Source organism: Aplidium turbinatum, chromosome 16, assembly GCF_918807975.1.
Source record: "Aplidium turbinatum chromosome 16, kaAplTurb1.1, whole genome shotgun sequence".
Classification (NCBI taxonomy): Eukaryota; Metazoa; Chordata; class Ascidiacea; order Aplousobranchia; family Polyclinidae; genus Aplidium; species Aplidium turbinatum.
The window spans coordinates 6,448,535-6,469,104 of NC_137487.1; the positions used below are offsets into that span (position 1 = coordinate 6,448,535).

The 20,570-nt window shown below is 36.3% G+C and overlaps 2 protein-coding genes across 2 annotated transcripts; both read left to right on the plus strand.

Moving 5' to 3' along the window:
• Positions 1-1,274: 1,274 nt before the first annotated feature.
• On the plus strand, positions 1,275-5,463 carry LOC145785743 (MRN complex-interacting protein-like). The gene is made up of 3 exons (XM_082597445.1): positions 1,275-1,403; positions 2,763-2,889; positions 3,665-5,463. Exons 1-3 carry the CDS (start codon positions 1,278-1,280, stop codon positions 4,015-4,017), a joined length of 606 nt encoding a protein of 201 aa, XP_082453571.1. The 5' UTR covers positions 1,275-1,277; the 3' UTR covers positions 4,018-5,463.
• A 5,016-nt stretch (positions 5,464-10,479) lies between these two features.
• Positions 10,480-20,065, plus strand: LOC145785369 (lysoplasmalogenase TMEM86A-like). The gene is made up of 5 exons (XM_082597024.1): positions 10,480-10,604; positions 11,454-11,608; positions 13,108-13,229; positions 14,341-14,554; positions 15,655-20,065. Exons 1-5 carry the CDS (start codon positions 10,554-10,556, stop codon positions 16,028-16,030), a joined length of 918 nt encoding a protein of 305 aa, XP_082453150.1. The 5' UTR covers positions 10,480-10,553; the 3' UTR covers positions 16,031-20,065.
• Positions 20,066-20,570: the final 505 nt, after the last annotated feature.

Genomic DNA, 20,570 nt, shown 5'->3' on the forward strand with positions numbered 1-20,570 from the left:
ACTTCAAAACTTAGTGTGTAGGGGAACACAGTGAGTATGAAGATGTGTGTATGAATGTGTATTTAGATTTATTGTTGTGGGGCGGTGGCTGACTAGATGACTGCTTATGGTCTTTTGCTACCATCCTGATTGCGCCATAATCTAACTAACAGTTGTACAATGCATTGTTCTGACAATTACATATATTTAGTCTTGAAGTAGAATGCGTTGGAGTGCCTATTTTTCATGTTTTGTCAATTTATGTAAAACTAAATTCTGTATATATACAAAAGTTGTAAAATAGATTGAGTAAAAGTTTCTGTTCGATTATATTTTCTAAACTAAAATATGTTGATTCTTTGTTCGTATAAAACCAGAGCGACATATTGAACCAACATTCACACTGTGAGTGATATAGCTTCCGTTCAAACATACAAATGCATTACATCATTCTTGAATGATTCTATTTGTATAAACACAACCAATTAATCAAAGAGTCTTAAAAAACAATAACATTATGTGGCAGCTCATCCAAAGCGCTTTAAAAACCAAAGCGCTAACTGTGATAAACTGATAATCAATCAAGTTTACTTCAGTATATATGTCTTGTTACAATCATTTTATTTTTTGTCATTAATGCGTCCGGAACAAAAAAGATACTACTAGCTACAATGGTCAAAATACCAGTATGTCAATGAATGGGAAAAGATGGTAAAACCTTGACATGCCTGAATAGTAGTTTATGCCACAGTAGGTATATGTTTGTAGCTATCACAGCCACAAAACTCCCAAAATCAAACTAACAGCAAAAAGGAAAACAAGCAAATAATAACACAAAGTTGAGGATAGAATTACAAGATGTAATAATTGAAGACTGTCTTCCATCCCAAAATCTGCCTTCCATCCCATTCCCTGATTGGGAGCACCTATCAACAGGAACAGAATGGTGAAGACAACAAGGTTTCAATTATGTCCTACGAGCAGCCTTCGTCTATAATTAACTGAAAAAAATAGAAAGTGGCTGTACGTACGGCGTTGTACATACCATTGCTCCAAGCAAAACAAATTATATCTACAATACTTTTGATTGTCGTTGCCTATAGTCAAGTCATGCAAACAACTATCGCCATCATTGTTACAAAGTAACTTTTGTGAAATCATATATATCTATTAAAAAAAATAAAATAGGCTACCTATTTTGCAACTAGCAGACAAAGTCCATAGGCTATATTATACTTAACTCATTTTGCAAAATAATTGTTGTCAAGGTATTTACCGATTATGATATAGTTTTTGACATGGAATTCATTGTTATGAAGTGTTGCCAATGCTCTATGTTTCAAGTTCACCAGCAAAGAAAAACTAAGAAATGGGGATGTAAAATGTGTGGTATGAAGCAATCAATCATTAAAGTCTACTTTTTGGTAATTATCTCCTTGTACCCTATTATGATTCTGCATGTGTTGAATAATGAATAATATGGTACCAGAGGTGCTCAAAGTTTTGTAGCCACATGCACAATTTTCTTTTTGCGAGTCTTGAGCGGGCTGCATTAAAATTTTCACTCAATTTCCTTGAAATTCAGTCTACGCTTTAAAATTGGATATTCTAGAGCCCAGAGGGTGGCCACAGATATTGTTCTCACAAGCTGCACGTTGGACACTGCTGATCTAAACGCATTACGTAATATCACTGCCATCCTTTTACTGACCTCAAAATGGAATTATTCCAATCTTACCCCATTTGATAGTAACACAGTCTAATGGCTGCAGTGCCTGGATGAAATAACATGACTGCTACCACCTCATACGCAAGAAGACGACTGCCATCCATCATTAAATCTAAGCTTTGTGTGTATAACTACCATTAGAGCAGTGCTTCCCAACCTTTTTCAGTTCGCGACCTACTTTTAATGCAAGTTTTATTGTGCGACCCACAATGAGATATGACATCTTTATTATGGTATCTTTACTACTGGTGTACGTACTGAAATAGTTAATGCGACACAACACATCTAATTGTTACATGTTTGTTACATTGTTGCATAATTGTTACGTAGGCCTAATGATAATGCAATAATTTCCCGATCTTGTAGAAAACAGGGTGCACAATTCATGAAAATGGTAAGTCAACAAATGAAGTGAAGATAAGAGTAGCGATGGCCAAGGCGCAGTACTGTTCAAGACCAAACTGCGGCTTGTGAGATCCATAGTAATGTCGATATTTTTTAGAAAATTTTAACATTCAATAACATTTTGAAATGCTTCGCGACCCACCTGAAATAGCTTCGTGACCCACCAGTTGGGAAGCACTGCATTAGAGCATGAATTTTAAACACTATTTGATTATTGCAAAGACTGGTGATATGGTTTTGTGCAAACATTCGATTTTCAATATTCTTAAATGTACTTGTATAGGTTGCATAAGAAAAATATTGCTTGCAGGTTAAGAAGGTATAGTGCTGAAGAGCGGGGTTTGTGTATGGAATTCCAAATCACTGAACATAAAAACACAAAAAAATATATTTAATATTATGCCGTAATGATCCGAAAGAACAATAAAGATGCTTTTATTGTTCTATGTGTCATGTTTTGAACTACGAAAGTAGCATGCTACTGCCAACCTCTGCATGTTGCATGATTTAGTTGGAAGATATAAAAAGCTTGACAAATTTGTTAGTAACCTTATTCATTTTTAAGTAATTTTTTATACCTGTGTATAACTGCGTTGAAATATGACTTGAGTTGCAAATTTCAGAATGCAATATCATACTCTTTTACTAGGGCACATCTTCCGATTGTCGAAAAGTTGTTCAACAAAACAACATGAAACAAAGTGATGAAGAAGCTCTTAGAGAAGTTGTGAACAATTTACAATGCACATTTAAGGAAGAGTTTAAAAGGAAAGATGGTAATCTTCATCATTTTGTATTGCTTCCTAATTATTATATCTAAATCTTTCTAATTGACTCAAAATCAGTGCCGGAGCTGACACTGTTATTTCCATGCAATGGTTGAGAGGGGATGTAGCACATGTCTACGGTGTGTTGTGCTCTATTTTCTAAAGCCACCATCTCTATTGCAATGTGATTTTGGATGATCAATTTTCCTTTACCAATCTTTTAAATCTTCCATGTCTGCATCAATATCCAGTTTATCTCTAGTGTCATCGAATAGCTCTTTCATGTAGTGTTTCCATCTTTTGTATATTCTGATCTTTAGACAAGTAAAACAGAGTAACCTTAGCGGGTTTAACATAATGAATTACATACAAAACAAAAGATATAACATATTGACTCAAACATTTTCGACATTTACCTCATCAGATATTAAATCTGCAATATACTGTACAGTAATACGTAATACGATTTTTGTCATTTTATGTACAGTTTAGTTAGTTTTTGGGTTTAGTTAGTTTTCGTTTTTTTTTGCGGAGTGACCATACCATCATAAACAGCGCATACTGAAGTTTTACTCTAATACTGCAATCTTTCAATACACCAACATACGGGTTAGGCATCATTTTGACATACTTAAGACGTCATTCAGGTTGAAGTCATTCGAGGGGTGTCATAGATTGTTTGCGATTATGCTCAATCTAAAAAGGAAACCTTATACAGTATATTGAATAGGCTTCGTCTTAATGCTTTCCACAGACTTAACTTTAATATTTGTTTTCAAACAAGGTGGAACATACAATACAAATGCTTCGAGCCCGCACTCAACCCAGCAAAATGTCAGTAAATGGGCAAAGTATGAACCAGAACCACAAAATGAGACTGATTCCAGTGACGATGCTGGTTGTCCTCAACTTCAACCGTCATGGAGTGTAAAGCCAATCAAAGGAAACTCAAGGAAACGATTTCATTTGGCTGAAAGACAACAGCAAAGGTTACATAATGACAATTCTTGCAAAGAAACGGAAGCCTCCAGTTATTCTAAACGCTGTAAAGCTGCAGCGTTAGTTTCAAAAGAGCCATCTAAAGAAAATGCATCAACATCAAAATGGGGTCAATTTCGTTCTACCGAAGAAGACTGAACATCTGTCCAGCAGTCTACATCTTGTATTCCTTGTGTTTCACCCATCAATAACAGGGTCATCAAAAGGCTAGTTGGACCCGGCGCCTGTAATATTTCCGTTCTCCTATAACAATTTGTCGCTGAATATGCACTACCTATAGCAAAACTATATACGCCGTTTACTTCAATTTCCCAGGCCTTTGAAAAGGAGCTTCCTACAACTCAGCACATTGTAGTTGAGCAAGTGACAACTGAGCTAGCAACATTTCAGCAAGTGGCTAAAATTTGTAAATGATGAATCTATGTACGTAAAAACTGACCAAGCTGATACTTGGAATGTAACAAGTCAGAAAATTCAGTTTAGAAAGTCCGATGCTAGATGAAAATTTCATTTGCTGATTGGGTAGTAGCTGAAATGTGCTTGCTGATTTAAAGCACTTGCTGAGTTGTCACATGCCATGTGGTCCGACTACCCTTGAAAATGCCCTTAAAGTCGTCACTGATCCAAAAGTGAACAAGAAACATGAACCAGTTGTTGAGGTTTTGTCCAATGAGGTATTGTGTGATGAACGACAGAGTCGAGACTTTGCTGCATTGACAACTTGCATATTTTCATCATTAAATTTTCCAGAAGTCCTTACACAATCCCAAGGATATCTATAACAACAGGATGAGAAACTCTGTTCAGTGCTATGCATCAGTGAGGTCATCACATTACCACGACCAAGATTAACAAACTAATGCACTCTTTGTATCAACTAAAAACATCTAAATTTTGATGAAAGTTTGTTTGGATTGTGCAATTCTTGATTTTACATCGCTCCAGCATCGACCATTCGAAGTGACTATAGAACCCAGATAGTATTGCTAACTATGGCGTACTATTTTGCAGCAATCGTGGAGGATTTTCAAACGAATGATACCGTATAGAAACATTGCCTTTTTTGCGAACTTCCTATGACACCCATTGACAGAGGTAGGCTACACATGTGATAGGGTGGTGACTTATTTTACGTGTGCTTGAAAAACTCAAATGTTTTATGATTTCTTGTGTCTCCTTAGAAGAGAGACCGAGAAATATTTTCAAAGCATCTGCAATCAGCTACAAAAGTCACCCAATCTGGGCCTTAGCTATTTTGAGACGTCTGTCTCATTATCTTTTCCAGAAGTAAGTCTTTATTTCATTTGTAATTTGGTGTACTGTACTGAGATTTATTTTATTGACCCAAGTAAAATTTTGGCTGCGGCCATGTGATTTCATTTCATCTTCTCAATTTGGTTGTGTCACCACGAGTTGGGGTGGCCGATTCTTTTCTTGCAACAATTGCTTTGTTTCATGTTTATAATTTTTAACAAAGTATAAATGTATTGCAATATGCCTAACTTGATGCCGTATATCTAGTGTTCACATATGCTACAACACTTAGCAATTTTATAGAGTACGTAGCCTTCACTGCGATCACAATAAAAGGCAACGAAGAGATATATAGCTTAGTTGTCGAGTCAGCTGCTATCCTTATTTTAGCATGCCATTAAGTGTATTTGCCGAGACACAGCCGCAAACTCTGGAGCAGTGTCGAACCGATGTCCTTTGCGAACGTCGCGCAAACGTTTTCACCACTCAACCATGCAGTCGCTACATTACCGTACTATAAATTGTTTGTACTTATTAGAGTTTTATAATGTTAAAAAGTTTACCAAAATTTTAGACAACAGGTAGGCTAGTAGGCTAATAATTTAATAAATTTGTAAGGCAAACCGGGGCGTGTTGTCACAGGTTTGAGGTTTTTCGATTTGTGCTTTTGCTATATACAATGCAAGTGATTTGGTTAGTATATCATTCATACACTATCCACTTAGGGGAAGGTCGGGTCCTGCGAGCCACTTTTTTCTTTTAGATGCATATCTTCTACGTTTCTCAATATTTTTCTCTAAAAATTGGTTTTGCAATGCCTTGTAGTGCTACCTACTCTACAGCAAAAGCACAAGTTATTATTTCAGCAAATGTTTAATTTACGCTTAAAAACATAAACACGCGCCAAGCGGCTTATCGCACCCCACATGTGGGGAGCGATAAGCCACAATTGCGATAAGCCAAAAAATATAGTAATTTAGCAAAGAAATCACTTCGCCATATCAAAAATACAATTCTAAAACATAGTTGTATTATTTATGTGTGAAATCAAACTTCAAGCCAGCTTCCAAGGTTTAAATTTTGAAATAAGCGATGGAGAATTTTCAAATGATTCCTTGAGATGAGTTGTCAGAATTTTCATGTGAAATAGCATAATTAATAGTTGCAAACGAAACAAAAGTCAGAATTGTTATATATCCTAATGGAAAGGTGTGAAAACAAAAAAATGATGTCATATGACACTTTAACATCTACTATCACAGGCACTTGTCATGGCTTGTAGGTCCCAATACAAGGTGACTCAAGGCTCCCTACCTGATCGTTCAGAAATGAAACAACAGCTGAAAAAAAACTAACATTGCTATCTAAAAAACTTTCAGCTTAATCTCATCATAAATACATCACCTACCACTACAAAAAAGTTCATGAACATTTCTTGCATAACAAATGAGTTATTTTAAAACACATTCAGCCAAAAAAATTTACTTTTTTAACCCAAAACCTATAAATCCTCTTTGCACCTTCATTTTTAGTACAAGTTTGACCAAAGGATTGTGGGAAAGTTATCCAAGCATAAAAAATATAATGACGTCAAAAAATGCAAAAAGAGGACTTTATATTAAAAAAAACGGTGGTGGATTATGGCTCCCACCATGATCATGGGTCCCGACTTTCCCCTACACTTCCTTTTGCCACAAGTTAAACTTTTTAACCGCAAAAGGATTTCAAGAAAATCAAATTTTTGTAAAAAAAAAATTGTGACAACACGCCCCAGCACGGGGCGTGTTGTCACAAAGCATGGGGCGTATTGTCAAATTTTTTTTTACAAAAGTTTGATTTTCTTGAAATCCTTTTGCGATTAAAAAGTTTAAATTGTGGCAAAAGGAAGTGTAAGTGGACAGTGTACAAATGATATAACCAAATCACTTGCATTGTAGGCTATATAGCAAAAGCACAAATCGAAAAACCCCAAACCTGTGACAACACGCCCTGGTTTGCGTTACAAAATCAAATTTTATTACGTGGAATTTACACTTATAAACAAGTTGAAATTAATTCAACAACTGCTTTTGGTCTTGTTTTCTTGCCTTCACATATCAACCAAGGGTTCGGTAGTTTATGCCAAATTTTGCTTCTGCTTCTCGTAAGCTGTGACCATCATCACAGCTGTGACAACTCGCCCCGACGTACGCAGTCAGACAAACGTTTTAATGGCGGCTAGAAAAGGCACGCTATTAACTTCTAAAGTGTCAGCTATAGCCTACTTCTAACATAATAAGCTATAAAACTGATTTCATACTTGCGGTCAGACTGCTCTTACGAAAGCGTCACACAATTTTGAAAAGTTAGTGAAATTTACATCGATGACCAAATTTTTGATAATAATTTAATTTAAGCTAAAACTGCTGTCTTTTCTTGACTTTGCTAACCTCAAAATGAAGATGACTCTTAACGAAGCACGTGCTACAAATATAGACTCGAAGCAGTCAATGCAAGTACAAAAAAGTTGCTGTGACAACACGCCCCGGTTTGCCTTATTAGTCTAACCAAAAAGTATGGCATTGGGGATTCCACTTGCGCTGTAGTTCAATTTAAAATGAATGCGTGTGTTACGGACAATCGTTCCCCAAATCAAACGTCACATAAAACCGTTAAGGTCTGCTTAACCTTGCGTCTTACGTCATGGAATAGTGCTAAAAAATGAGAAGAGATTGCATCATCTCGTAGTAACACCTGTAAAACATTGCACAATCCTTTTGACCACCTGTGAAATTGCATAACAATGCATATATGGACTATTACGTCACAGTTGCTGGTAACGTGCATTGAAATATCGCAATCAATTCTCTCATTTTAGAAGTATCGTTAGAAAGGTTGGTCGAATATTAAAACTGTTTTGCTTGTGCTTACCAACTAAACAAAATTTCCGTCTTTTTATCTCAGTAATTTGTATTGTGGTGGCAAGTTTCAGTGCGTACCGCTTTGCGCCCCTTTCGACAGCCTGTGGCTATTTTTTCTTGAAATACAATTCGTGAAAAGACGTTTTCAGAAGAGCATTTTTTCGGTGTCATCGCATAGCTACAGACGAAAGGATTCGGGAATTTTATGTTACAACTTTCCCACGAAGATATTATGGTTTTCCGTTGTGACCAGCGTGTGTGTTGCAAACTTGTGATGTGATTATTCCTATTTCGACAGAAAGTAATGATTGCCAAAAGTAGCTACATAGGCCTATGCTGTCTCATTCTGTGTCAATATATGAGTTCCATAAGAATAAAAGAAGCCAAACCAAACACAAACATTAAGTGGCTAGAAACCTGGAGTGACCAAAAGCATAGGGTAAGCTAGGACAAAAACATCAAATAATAAACGGAAATGGTGTACGAAAAAAATATAAGTATAGATTCTAAATGAAATGATAACACGTTTAGGCTACCTACTTTAGTTGTTAACTCAGATATTTTTAAAATAAAATTTATCAATGCGAGGTCCGTTCGTTCAGTGGTCCCGTGCAGTAGGCTATAGCGCTGTGCCGGGGGTAGTTAGGCCCATGGGCTAAAGCCCTGTAGTAAATTCAAATTTTTTCTGAAAATAAATAACTTAATTGTAATTGTCAGTCAAAAAAGTACTATTAGTACAAAATGTACGACTAAAATGAGCGATGGCTCGATCAAAACGTTCAAAAACTATGCTTCACTACTACGATTTCAGTTCTTGAAGTGGTTTGTTTTCAACGTCACGCTTCATTGGTTGGCTGCGGGAAAGGTCTATTGTTTTGGCTGTAATCATGGCTGTAATGGTCCGAAATTTTTATTTGGCAACACTTTGTTGAAACTTGAATTTTCAACAGCGCTTCACTCAATCAGCAAGCATAACTATGACGTCACTGAGAACAAAGAAGTCTAGCTCGGATGTGTCGCACCTCTTATCAGACACCGCCCACCAAAATATATGCCTCAACCAATCGGTGGCAGCTTCTAAAACCAGCCTCTTGTTTACTATATTAAGTGCCAGCTGTTGACCATTCATTCGCATAGCTTGATGACAAGGCTTTGTAGGTTAAACAGTGAAGCGGGTAAGCTACAACAGGTTTCAGACATATTGCTGCATTTAAAAATTTTTTTTAGCTATTGTACTTTGTTCTGCCTTGTCTGTGCATACCGGTAACCCATAGATTGTGAAGGTATTTAGGCCTATAAATGCAAAAGCTACTGTACAGTACTCTGCATTTGTGTAAATTTTAAACTAAATAATTCAGTGCAGTGAATCTAATAAATAAATAATTGCACATGCAATGGTCAATAATGTACAGAGGCAGACAAGGGCTGTCACTTTTCAAGAGCAAAAGCTATTTAATATCGGTACTCGTAGAAAAGAAAAAGCTTATGATAGTCACAAAGTTAATTTTTAGTGTGCAAAAACAGCAATGTAGACAAAACAACAAGCAAGCAAAACATGCACATTTACAAGACAGTGCACCAGGGGGCCTCAAAAAAATGCATGGTTATTCCGATGAGGCTCTCTTTGACGTTCTTTAGATAAACAAATATGTATAATTAACCCAATTTCTCACTTATTGAAATTAGAAAACATGATAAATTAGGCAAACCACGCAAACACGTCAAAACCACAATGACACATACTGTACACTTGGAGCATCCATTTGCTAGACATTAGACAATTAGGCTACCACGTCTACTTCCACGTTTTGGTCCCAATCGTTTTCCTCGTTCATTATCACCTCCATATTATGTTCTTTCCAAACTCTTTCACAAACTTTCTCACTGAAACCAAGTTTTCCATCCCTTCCTTTAATACATCGTCCACCATCCACATCTTTCCCATCCCGCTTCAGAACCTTTCCACTTCAGAAGTTTTCTTCAGAACCTTTCCGCTTCAGAAGTTGATTGATTGATTGATTGAATTTTTATCCTCGGACTGGGAAAGCTTCTTGCAGAGCTTAATCCTGACAGTTTCGCATACTTGTAGAGGCTTTGAATCACTGACACAGGCTCGGTCACCGAGATTGACAGAGTGAAGTTTCCGATTGTTGAAGTCTTGTTGCCGGGGAACTATTCCATCCATTAGATGCCGCTGAATGGAGAGCAGTCCTTAACGTGCATTGCTCAAACGCACACCCCGAGAGTCGAACCAACGCCGCTTGATCTTGAAGCTTCTTCGTTTAGAAGTGACGCGCTAACCAATTGAGCTATCAGAACTGGCTTCAGAAGTTTTACTTAAGGTTGATGTAGTGCACCAATAGCAATCAAATAATGAGAAAAATTAGTTCTGAAAATTCCTGAGAGAAGTTGTTGGGCTGTGTATAAAACTATGTTGCTTGCTTTTAGTGTAGTTTCTCTTGAAAAAAATTACCTGAAAAAATTGTGTTATAAGTTTTTTGCATTTAATCCAAGTGAGCAATGTCTTGCTGTTCTTCTGATGAAGATGTGATGTGCTGTAACGATAGCAAGGTAAGTGTTGCCTACTTTGTAGTGTTAGCAAAAATACTGTAGAATTCGCCTTTTGTGACTTCGGCTATATAGTGAGATTTCGCCTATATAGTGACATCTGTTGCAAAGTCCAGTTTGCATACACTACCATAGAATTCGCCTATAGTGACACTTCGGTTATAGTGACACTTTTTCTACAGTCCTGTCAGGTATCACTATAGGTAAATTCTACGGTAACATATGTTTGAAAATTGGGAGCTGGTATACAAGTCCCCTCTCCACCCCCCTTGGTAACTCATGACAAAGAGGAATTGATCAAAACATGTGGATTGAAGTGTGTGAATAGTAAAGCAAAGGTAGAGTAGTTTCACCCTATATGTTTGGTGGAGTCCTGTCTTTGTCATGAGGTAGCAGGGGGGGGGGACTTGTATACCAGCTCCAAAAATTGTTACACCTTGTATCTTTTGTCTTAACAATCAGTTTAGAAGTACGGTATACATTAAGCAGGTTGTGTTAGTGTGTTATTGCTTTTTAAATGGGTGAAGTTAAGCTATTGAAAAAATACGGACCGGCCTGGGATCTGATGTTTTTCTTCACTTATAAAAAACTTTAGTAGACTTATTCTGCAATAATGCTCTTGCTGGTAGATACTTTTTGTGAAGTTTTTCATTTAGTCTTTGGTAGAATGTAATGCAGTATGCAAAAGAACTGGGGAAACTTTAGTTCACAGCTAGTGATTGCATACTGATTTTAAACAGTTAATGTGACTTAAATCAAAGTACATTCTCTATCGTTACATCCATTATCAGCACCTCTGTAAACTTAAAGTCTATAAAAATGTTTAACACACTGATGTTTTATGTTTTTCAGCACACCAAATTTTCTTACTTTGGCCCTCGGCTTGTTCCATTTCTAAAAACCGCCTGCATTTATTTGGTTTTGGTTCCCGAAATCAATCCACCAAACCTTGTTGTTGCTTTGTTAAAATGTCTTCCTACTCTTACGCTTTGTATTTTTGTCTTGTGGTAAGAATTGTTAATATTAATGTTGAAAGAGTAGGTTAGGTTTATATTTAGAATCAAACTTTCAACAGCCAAACCTGTTCATGGAGAATACATGGAAAATCAGTAGAGCCCTATTGGCATATGCAATATGCATTTCGCTCTACTACTGTAGAGCATCATTAGTGCCTTATTCAAATAGAATCATGAACAGAATCAAATAGAATAGATTCTATGTGAATAAGGCACTAATGATGCTCTACAGTAGCAGAGCGAAATGCATATGCCAATAGGGCTCTGCTGATTTTCCATGTATTTTTGTAACAAAGGATGATTAAAAACAGAGAGAGACTGTTCACCAGGCATTTTATAATGAAAGTAATTTGCGTTCTTCTGGTGACTATTTACTAGGTTACCTCCTGATGTTAAAGATGATAACTAGCTTTTGTATTTCCGACGTTTCGTCAGTCAGCACGACTGACTTTATCAAGGTGGCTAAAACAGGTTAACACAACCTGTTCAGCAACGATGGCACAACACAAAAACGTACTGATAAAATGAATAAAGTAAGCAGCAAGAATCAGAATTAAAACACGCAACAAGACACCTAGAGGTTAAACTGAATGCAGTGAATGCCTAAAACCAGTAGGCTGCTTTCCAACAGCGTAAATTTATCTATCTATTGGGCCACCGTGGCCCAATAGATAGATAAATTTACGCTGTTGGAAAGCAGCCTACTGGTTTTAGGCATTCACTGCATTCAGTTTAACCTCTAGGTGTCTTGTTGCGTGTTTTAATTCTGATTCTTGCTGCTTACTTTATTCATTTTATCAGTACGTTTTTGTGTTGTGCCATCGTTGCTGAACAGGTTGTGTTAACCTGTTTTAGCCACCTTGATAAAGTCAGTCGTGCTGACTGACGAAACGTCGGAAATACAAAAGCTAGTTATCATCTTTAACATCAGGAGGTAACCTAGTAAATAGTCACCAGAAGAACGCAAATTACTTTCATTATAAAGGATGATTAATTGATACTTGATGGAGAATCGCTGGCCTGCTGCTTCTTAGTCAGATCCCCTATCCTTAATGGAAATCAATATATGTACTGTTCAGTGTTCATGGAGATTCTCAAGAGTTCTCATTATGCAAAGTCTATTTTTCCTTTATTCTGCAATGTCCAATTCCTTGCCTTTAACTTTGTGTGGATTTCATTCAATGCATCGGACAAGATAAGCATGATGGCATGATAGGCATGGTTAATTGGTGAAAGCAGAAGTTAGACATAAAACCTCTGGCCTTTACATCATAGTTTAGCTTTGAAGATAATTCAGATGCAAAATTAAACAAATTGTAGAAAATGTGTAATGTATTGTTAGCAAAGAATGATGGGGCCATGGTTCCTTTCTTCACATTTGTCACATGTAGGCTATTTCCAGTGTAAAGCAAGTTTGGTTACCATTTATATATTTAAAAGCATGGTGCTACCATGGATGTGTTAACTTATAAACGTTGTTATTGCTTCAGGTATGATGGATTCAGCTTCACGTCAAAGAATCAATATTCTCGATATATTTTAGCTGGTCTATTGCTCTCTATGCTTGGTGATTTCTGTTTAGTATATGCAGATGAAGGGTACTTCTTGCATGGTGAGATTCATTAGTTTACATGTGATGTTGCTTTTGTGTAGGACTTTAGTTTCACATTTTTGAGTATTGAACATATGATAAAAAGACCACTAAACTCATTTTCAAAGCCATTGCAGTAGTTTCTACCTTTTAAGCTATGCTTTAATACATCAACTGTTTGTGAATATCCATTACCAGTAGTTTACTTTCATATAGCAACAGCGTTTTAATAAGAAAGGTGATACATTCAAGTTTGCTCTTCTGCAGTACATTAGAATGTTGGTGAAGAGACCAATCCTCATTGGAGCATGATATAGTTGAAATTGTTTGATGAAAACAGATACATCTGATACAGCAAATAAAACAAAAATCAAACAAATAAAACAAATAAAACAGCAAATAAAAATAAAACAGATACAGCATTTTCCCAAAATATTCCCACGCACAATGGCGCCACTAGTGGCAAAAATGTCAAATTTTAAATTGCAATAACTTGAAAACGACACAAGGTATCAAAAAAATTCCAACAGTTATGAAAATCATTCTAAAATATGTACCAAATATGTAAAAATGAAGAACATCTAAGAGATGGTGGTGTTCACCATTTGTTGAATTACAATGGAATGACTCATATGTTCAAAGTAATACTTGTGATGCTTTAAGTTGAAACATTTTCGAGCATGGCTTATGTGGATCCCTATCGCTCGTCTGCTTGGAGTCCTTGGACCATTAATTGGTACATACTACATAGCAAACAGTTTTGTAGTTATTTCTGGTCATCCAGCCATTTGCATTATGTATTGAAACGAATTTTGTCAAGATAAGTTTTAATAAATAACATCTCTATAGTTTGGATGTGGTAGTACAATTTTGGTCAAAAATTAAAGAGTCGAAAATAAGAAAATGTTTTGTAAATTGAATGAAAATGGACCACTGAAGATGAAAAAGGTTTAGTTTTCAAAGTGTAACATGAGTTTAGCCTCCATCTGCATTTTGGGCTCTTTAATTTTAGTTCTCATTGACCAGGTTTTCTAACCACTGTTTCTCACTGAAAACTTACTTACTCATTGTAGTAAAAAATTACTCAGTAAAACTTATTTATGAAAACGTTGCTTTATTTTTGTGTTTGTAGGCGCTGGCGCTTTTGGAGTTGCGCATGTCATGTACATTTTTGCGTTTGGCTTCAAACCATTGCGACCTTCGCTCTATTTGAAGCTCTTACCCTTGACAGCAATAATATACTGGTATATTTACAACGGGCTAACCGATATGGCGTTGAAGATAGCTGTGCTTGGTTACATCATGGTCATACTGTTCATGAACTGGAGAGCGTTGGCCAGAATTCGGTGAGTCGTCCAAGTAGCATTCGGTATGAATAGATGCATATGCAACTATGCACATTTGCTGTTTTGACATTTTAAAGCTTATGCCTAGTGTTGAGTCTTTAAAATAAAGGTAAGAAACCAAAGAAAGCCTTGTTTACCTGCAGCCGTGTCAGTGAGTGCTTTGTGTGCTTTGGACGGGCGTCGCACTAACAAGGTTCCGCAGTTGGCCACGTATTTTCCGCCTCTCAGTTATCCACCCCACATTTGGTGGTAAACAGATTCGAATGTTAGAGATTCAAACAATGAAATTGAAAAGTACTGGTGCTAAACAATGAACAATGATAGCATGTACCTCTTAGACATGTTGTGTAATCTAATAGATATTGACAATAGGTAAGAGATGACTCATGTGCTCCGTATTGGTGAGTATTGCGTTGTTTTAAAGCTGTAAGCACTGTTCTAATAATTGCAGTATCATACTATTCTAACGCTTGCTTAGGGAAGTTAACAAAAAAATCTAATTTGAAATAAAAATACCCAGCTGGCCAACTATTTTTTAAAAACGCTTGGGTTATGCAGTTACTCATAAACTCCGGATGCCACACGTTTCCGGTATCTCACTGTGCGACTTATGTTTATTTATGTTTATGGATAAGACAGTTTTATTAATATTATTTTTGTCGAAAAAAAAATTTCAACGCAGTGACGTTTAAAATGTCAAGTTTTTGCCTCATCAGTGTTGAGACTGGTTGGTCATCCATGTAAAGTGTCGTTGCCTGAAGTCTTACCGCAGCCTAATTTGCACCATCAATGATAAGATGGTTCGCAGGGAAAGGTTGCACCAAAGCAAGCCACCATCGTTGAGCATTGTAACTCGCATGACCATAGGTGTTTTACAATTTAGTTTTTCTTGCTGTGGAATAGGATTTCAGGTTCGGATCTGGATAAAACTCAATTGGTCAATGTTTTTAACAGGCTAAGGTTGTTACCGTCTCTTCATCGTTTGATCTTCTGGGGCTGAGAGTCTATCCCTTGAGTGTCTATAAGCTAAAAAGTGACAATATTGAGCCAGTGGCATGTGACTGAGACATTGGCAACAAGAGACTGTTTTTCTTTGGCAGTTGCATTGACGATGTTCGCGCCGGAGTGAACGGCAGCAGCCACAAGAAGTGGACTGAGCTAGCGGCCTGTCTTGGCGCAATCTCCTTTTCCATCTCGGACTCCTGCTTGGCCATCAACCGGTTTCACTCTGACGTGCCTCACCAACGCTGGATCGTCATGACAACCTACTACCTCGCCCAACTCGGCATCGCATTAAGTGTTGTCAAGAACCGTCAAATCAAGAGACGGCGACTCCTTCGCAAGCGACAGGAGATGTCGGATGCTGCTAAGCGGGACGCCAGCACCTCCGATAGAGAAAATAGTAAGCTTGCGATATCCGGTGATTCAGTCGAAGGTATTCCTGTGACTGAAACACAGAAAGTAAAAGTAGAGTAGAAATTTTGTGCCGTGCTATTCTTATTGTTTCAATTTTTGTTGTTAGTTGATTGCTAGGTTTGTTTTTATTGTGACGTCACATTGTAGATAAAAAATAACAATACGGAATAAAAAGGCAACATAAACTTTTGTATATTGTTCTGTTTTATTTATGTTTATTGTTTTTTTTATTTATTTTTTTTAGTACACTTTTTGTTGATTGCCATAAAGTTAAACCCGAAGCGTCTAGCTAGACTAACTCCAAGCAACAATTAAACCAATAGTTTCCAACCTCTTTGTAATCACGAGTTATCAAATCTGCGGCTCCTGAAACGTTGTGTGATCCTGAGTGACAGTTCTGCAGAATTATCTTAAGCATCATATCAATTTTACTGGTCTAATTTTAATACTTTTTTGCAAAACTACGGTATTTATGGACCCCTTTAAAAGCTTTTCACTCACCCCTTGCGGTCTGGGGAGCCCTAGTTGGGAACCAGTGGTTATGTGCTTAAACCAGATGGTGGTTTGAAATGTAAGGTGTCTGTTTGTTCTTATTGCGAGTGGCGACATTTCCTAATTTTGACTTTAGAGCTCTATTTGATTGTTTTGAAGTTTATTAAATTGGAAAATTTGGGTAGAGAGGTTACTTTTTTCTACCATAAACTAACATAGCTGAGCAACACAACAACATGTAACACTCTAACAAAAATAAAATGAAACGAAGTTTTTGGTTACATATAGCCCATATCAAACCTAAAATAGAATATTACATCTTATATAAAAAGTTCTTGAGAAACATGCAGTATAACAATGTAATATTTTATTTTTGGCTTGATAAGGGCTATGCTATATATGTAGCTAAAAACGTTTGCTTTACTTTATTTTTGTTTGTTAGAATGTTAAATGTTGTAGTGTTGCTTAGCTATGTTTGTTTATGGTTAATTGGAAAATTTGTTAAAACTGTTATTCAGTAAACTCGATTTTATCATTTTTTTTATCTTTTTCCTAGTGAAATTTTCCATTCTGTGTCATCACGGTTAAAAAGGTGGTTTTCTCAGAGCGGACATTATTTTAATTGAGTTATTATACAGAATCAGAGAAAATTTTCATTCAACTGCATTTTTGCAACGAATTAATTTTTACCATTTCACCGTCTAGTAACGTTGGCGATAAAAACGATTGTATGTTGGTATCTTGCCATTCTTATGCTCTGCTAAACCTCCGCATGAGCGACGTTTTTGATATATAGCATATTATCATTTGTTAGACTCTAGTTACAATTGCTCTGTCTTTTCCTAAACCGATTTTTGGCGATCCATCTCCTGCTCTACATCAAACCCCACCGTTGACCTATCTATCCACAACCTAACCGATTTGTTTTAACTTTTTTTGCTAATTTAGTTTATTTTGTGCCTGAATTGTTTATGTCACTCGCATTTGTTGATTTTCACCTGTTATTTGTTGATATCAAGCTTGGTTTTGTGTTATCATTTTAAAACTTTTTTTTTGGGGGGGGGCAGTAATAAAAAGCTTTAATAGAGAAGTTAAGTTTCAAAAGCTCAACAACAAGAGAAGATGACGTTGGAAGACAAATTTTCTCACCGTTTCACTACTTTCAGCAACTTAAGTCAACGCTGTACTGCTTTTTTAAGAATTACTAAACTTAATTGCACCATCAGCAATTTTTTTCTGACATTTCTTGCCTACTGCTTAGAACTAAAGCCAAAACCTTTGCTACAACGTGCCCATTGGTTTTGGTACGATCTTTGTATATAGCTAACAACGACTCTTTTCTTGAAGCGCTTCTTCATATCCAGTTCCACTGATACCAATGTCAGTAGATTTATCTGTAAGAATGTTGCAGTGCAATGTAAAATGCTCAACAATGCATGTCTCCATTTTATCATTGTAGTGTTGATGATCAGGCCACAACCGTTCGAGAATAGCAAAATAAAGCAACTTTTTGGTCTAAAAAAACTTTGTTTTTATTTTTTCCAAAATTGTAATCAAACCATAAAAAAAATCATAATATACTTCACCACGCTTAATCAAACTATTCGTAAAAAAAAGTAAAAGTCTTTATCGTTTGTAGTTTTTGCTTCTCTTGGACTTTGTGGACCTTCATGTGTAGTTGTATCTGTGTTGCTGTACAGTGTACGATAGATATCTTTTGTAGTACTTCATTATTTCGTTACTGTTTTAAATTTTTAAGGGGTGATTAATTTGCAGAGTTTTTTCATAAAACGTGCGTTTCTGTCAACTGTGGTTCAATTCAATCCGGAAAAATTTGCATTTTATATTTAAAAGTTTTATTAAATAAATGAGTAATTCTACATTTACAACGGAACATGGTCTGACCATTCGTTGAAATTAAGGTCATTAAAGTTGCAGCTTTGTATCATTGAGTGGGAGGCCTCTCTTGGCTCCCAGTGGGAGAGAGCGAATAGAAGGACCATGTGAAGTGTTGTTCGAACACTGTCACTCACAAATGTAAGGATTATATATATACATATTATTTTTCATGGCGGAACACACTTGTGTCCTCCTTATCACTAATTGTGAGTTGTTATTTGTTCGACATTTTGTTGGTTTATTTTTCATTTGTGAGTACCACAGCTTGCCATTTAACTGCAGAGTAGGGTGTATAGTTGCTTAGTGCACATTGTGACACATTTCTGGAAATTGACTGTTGCTTGGTCTATTCCCAGACCACAGTAACCTCACCTTAGCTCGCGTTTTTGGAACCTTAGCTCGCGTTTGTGGTTTGGGGCAAGTTTGCAAATTTGTAGGGGTAATATAATTAATAACTAACCATCACGAAAGTCACATGCTTCGTGCCATAGAAGCAGCTTTGATTTTTTTTGTCCGTTCTTGTACTTGCACGCTTTTCCAAATATAGACGCTCAGTATTTTGGCCACTCTTTTGTTTGAAAATGAAAAATCCGCTTTACAGTAACTGCCATGGTGAAAGCTTTAGGGTTGAAACTATTAGTAAACGTTTTGGTTTAACGATTGAGAAAACAATCTCAGCGAAAACATGGGTTGTTAACCAGTTGGATTTTTGCTTAGTTAGCATGAGATCTTTGATTAAGTTAGAAGTTTTTGGGTAAAATAATTGAAAAGATGTGGAGACATTTTTCAGCTCGTTGTCAGCTTTGACAACAGGCCAAACTTACAGTAGTGGCGAAACCAGTTGTGATTTGGTATGTATTCCACGTTAATTGATGTTGGCTAATTACTAACTGCTTATGTAACAAGTTAGAAAATTCTGGTTACAATTTGTCACAAGTTGCGATTCAGTCAGATGAAAACATCTTGTATTGGTCTCATCACCTTGTGAAATACGTATATGTTGCCCATTACTCTTTTTGTTGTTTAGGCTTTATCTTTTTATGTCAAAGTGCTGTCTAACAAAGCAACATGTTTGACTTCTTGTTGTTTCATTATTGCATCATTAAAGTAACAGAATACTAGTTCAAAAGTTGCTATACTGTACATTTGCTGATCGCTTTTTACATTTTCGATCAACCTTTAAATTGTAAAAATATATCTGAACTTACCTACCACATGTTCTCAGCCAGCACAATCCGTCATTTCTCCATTGATTACATACGTTGAATCAATGTAAAAATGACGGATTTTGTTGTCTGGGTTGGGTGCCGTGGCAACATATCGAAATCATCCAATGTTTTATTACATTAAGTTGAATTAACCCAAAATGACCAATGATTTAACCGCTTTGCTCTTTGATCAAGTGTTTAGGCCAGAGGTGGACAAAACTGAACATTTAGCTTTGCTGTCGTTTTTTTTTATTGATCTTTGATAGAGAAATGTACTTTGTTGTATTGTTCACCTTCTAAATGAGCCCTTATTGTGACTGTGCGTAGCTTGCATGGTAAAAATTTGATCATCTAATACTTTTTACGAATGTCTAAATTTTTTGATGATGTGATATTTTACGTTATCTCATTCGGAACAATTTGCTCAACTTGGAAAATTTACATATTTTGTAAATTCCATTGCGTTTGTTGATGGTGTGAATAAAAAAAGTTGTGCACATAACGGTTGTGGCTTTTTTCTATCTGTCACACACTTGTAATAAGGCCCAAAGGGTATACTATATATATAGTTTATTTTATTGCTTTGCAAGTACAAAGCGTTTCAGCCATTGCAGGTTTTTAAGTTTTAGGTTACAATGCAACAAAACTCTGAAGTTTTTGCTCGAAGTCAGTCTTGTCGATGGTATAAAGACTGACTTCGAGCAAAAACTTTAGAGTTTTGTGTCATTTAATGATTCGTTGAAGTTTTAGATTTGTGCTCGCCCATAGAGGAAGTGCCTTAGTGCCTGATCCTTTCTTTGACTTTAGCATCTTTTCAATAAGGTTACAATGCGATCACATTATTATCCAGACTCACTGTTTCCCTCAAAAAAGAGCTCAATAGATGCCATTTTTAAAGTCTTTTTTATAACTCGACTTACTGTACACTAACATAAAATTGACGTAATTGACCAGTATCAGTCCGCTACGGAGTTGGTGAAAGTCGCAGTCAGAAACTTAAG

Excerpts from the sequence above, each read along its gene's own strand:
- LOC145785743 (XM_082597445.1), top strand. The coding sequence starts at position 1,278 with ATGGAATTCATTGTTATGAAGTGTTGCCAATGCTCTATGTTTCAAGTT. Across the intron at positions 1,404-2,762 it reads TCATTAAAGTCTACTTTTTG|GGCACATCTTCCGATTGTCG; the intron begins GTAATTATCTCC and ends CTCTTTTACTAG. Across the intron at positions 2,890-3,664 it reads AGAGTTTAAAAGGAAAGATG|GTGGAACATACAATACAAAT; the intron begins GTAATCTTCATC and ends TTTTCAAACAAG.
- LOC145785369 (XM_082597024.1), top strand. The coding sequence starts at position 10,554 with ATGTCTTGCTGTTCTTCTGATGAAGATGTGATGTGCTGTAACGATAGC. Across the intron at positions 11,609-13,107 it reads CTTTGTATTTTTGTCTTGTG|GTATGATGGATTCAGCTTCA; the intron begins GTAAGAATTGTT and ends TTATTGCTTCAG. Across the intron at positions 14,555-15,654 it reads AGAGCGTTGGCCAGAATTCG|TTGCATTGACGATGTTCGCG; the intron begins GTGAGTCGTCCA and ends TTTCTTTGGCAG.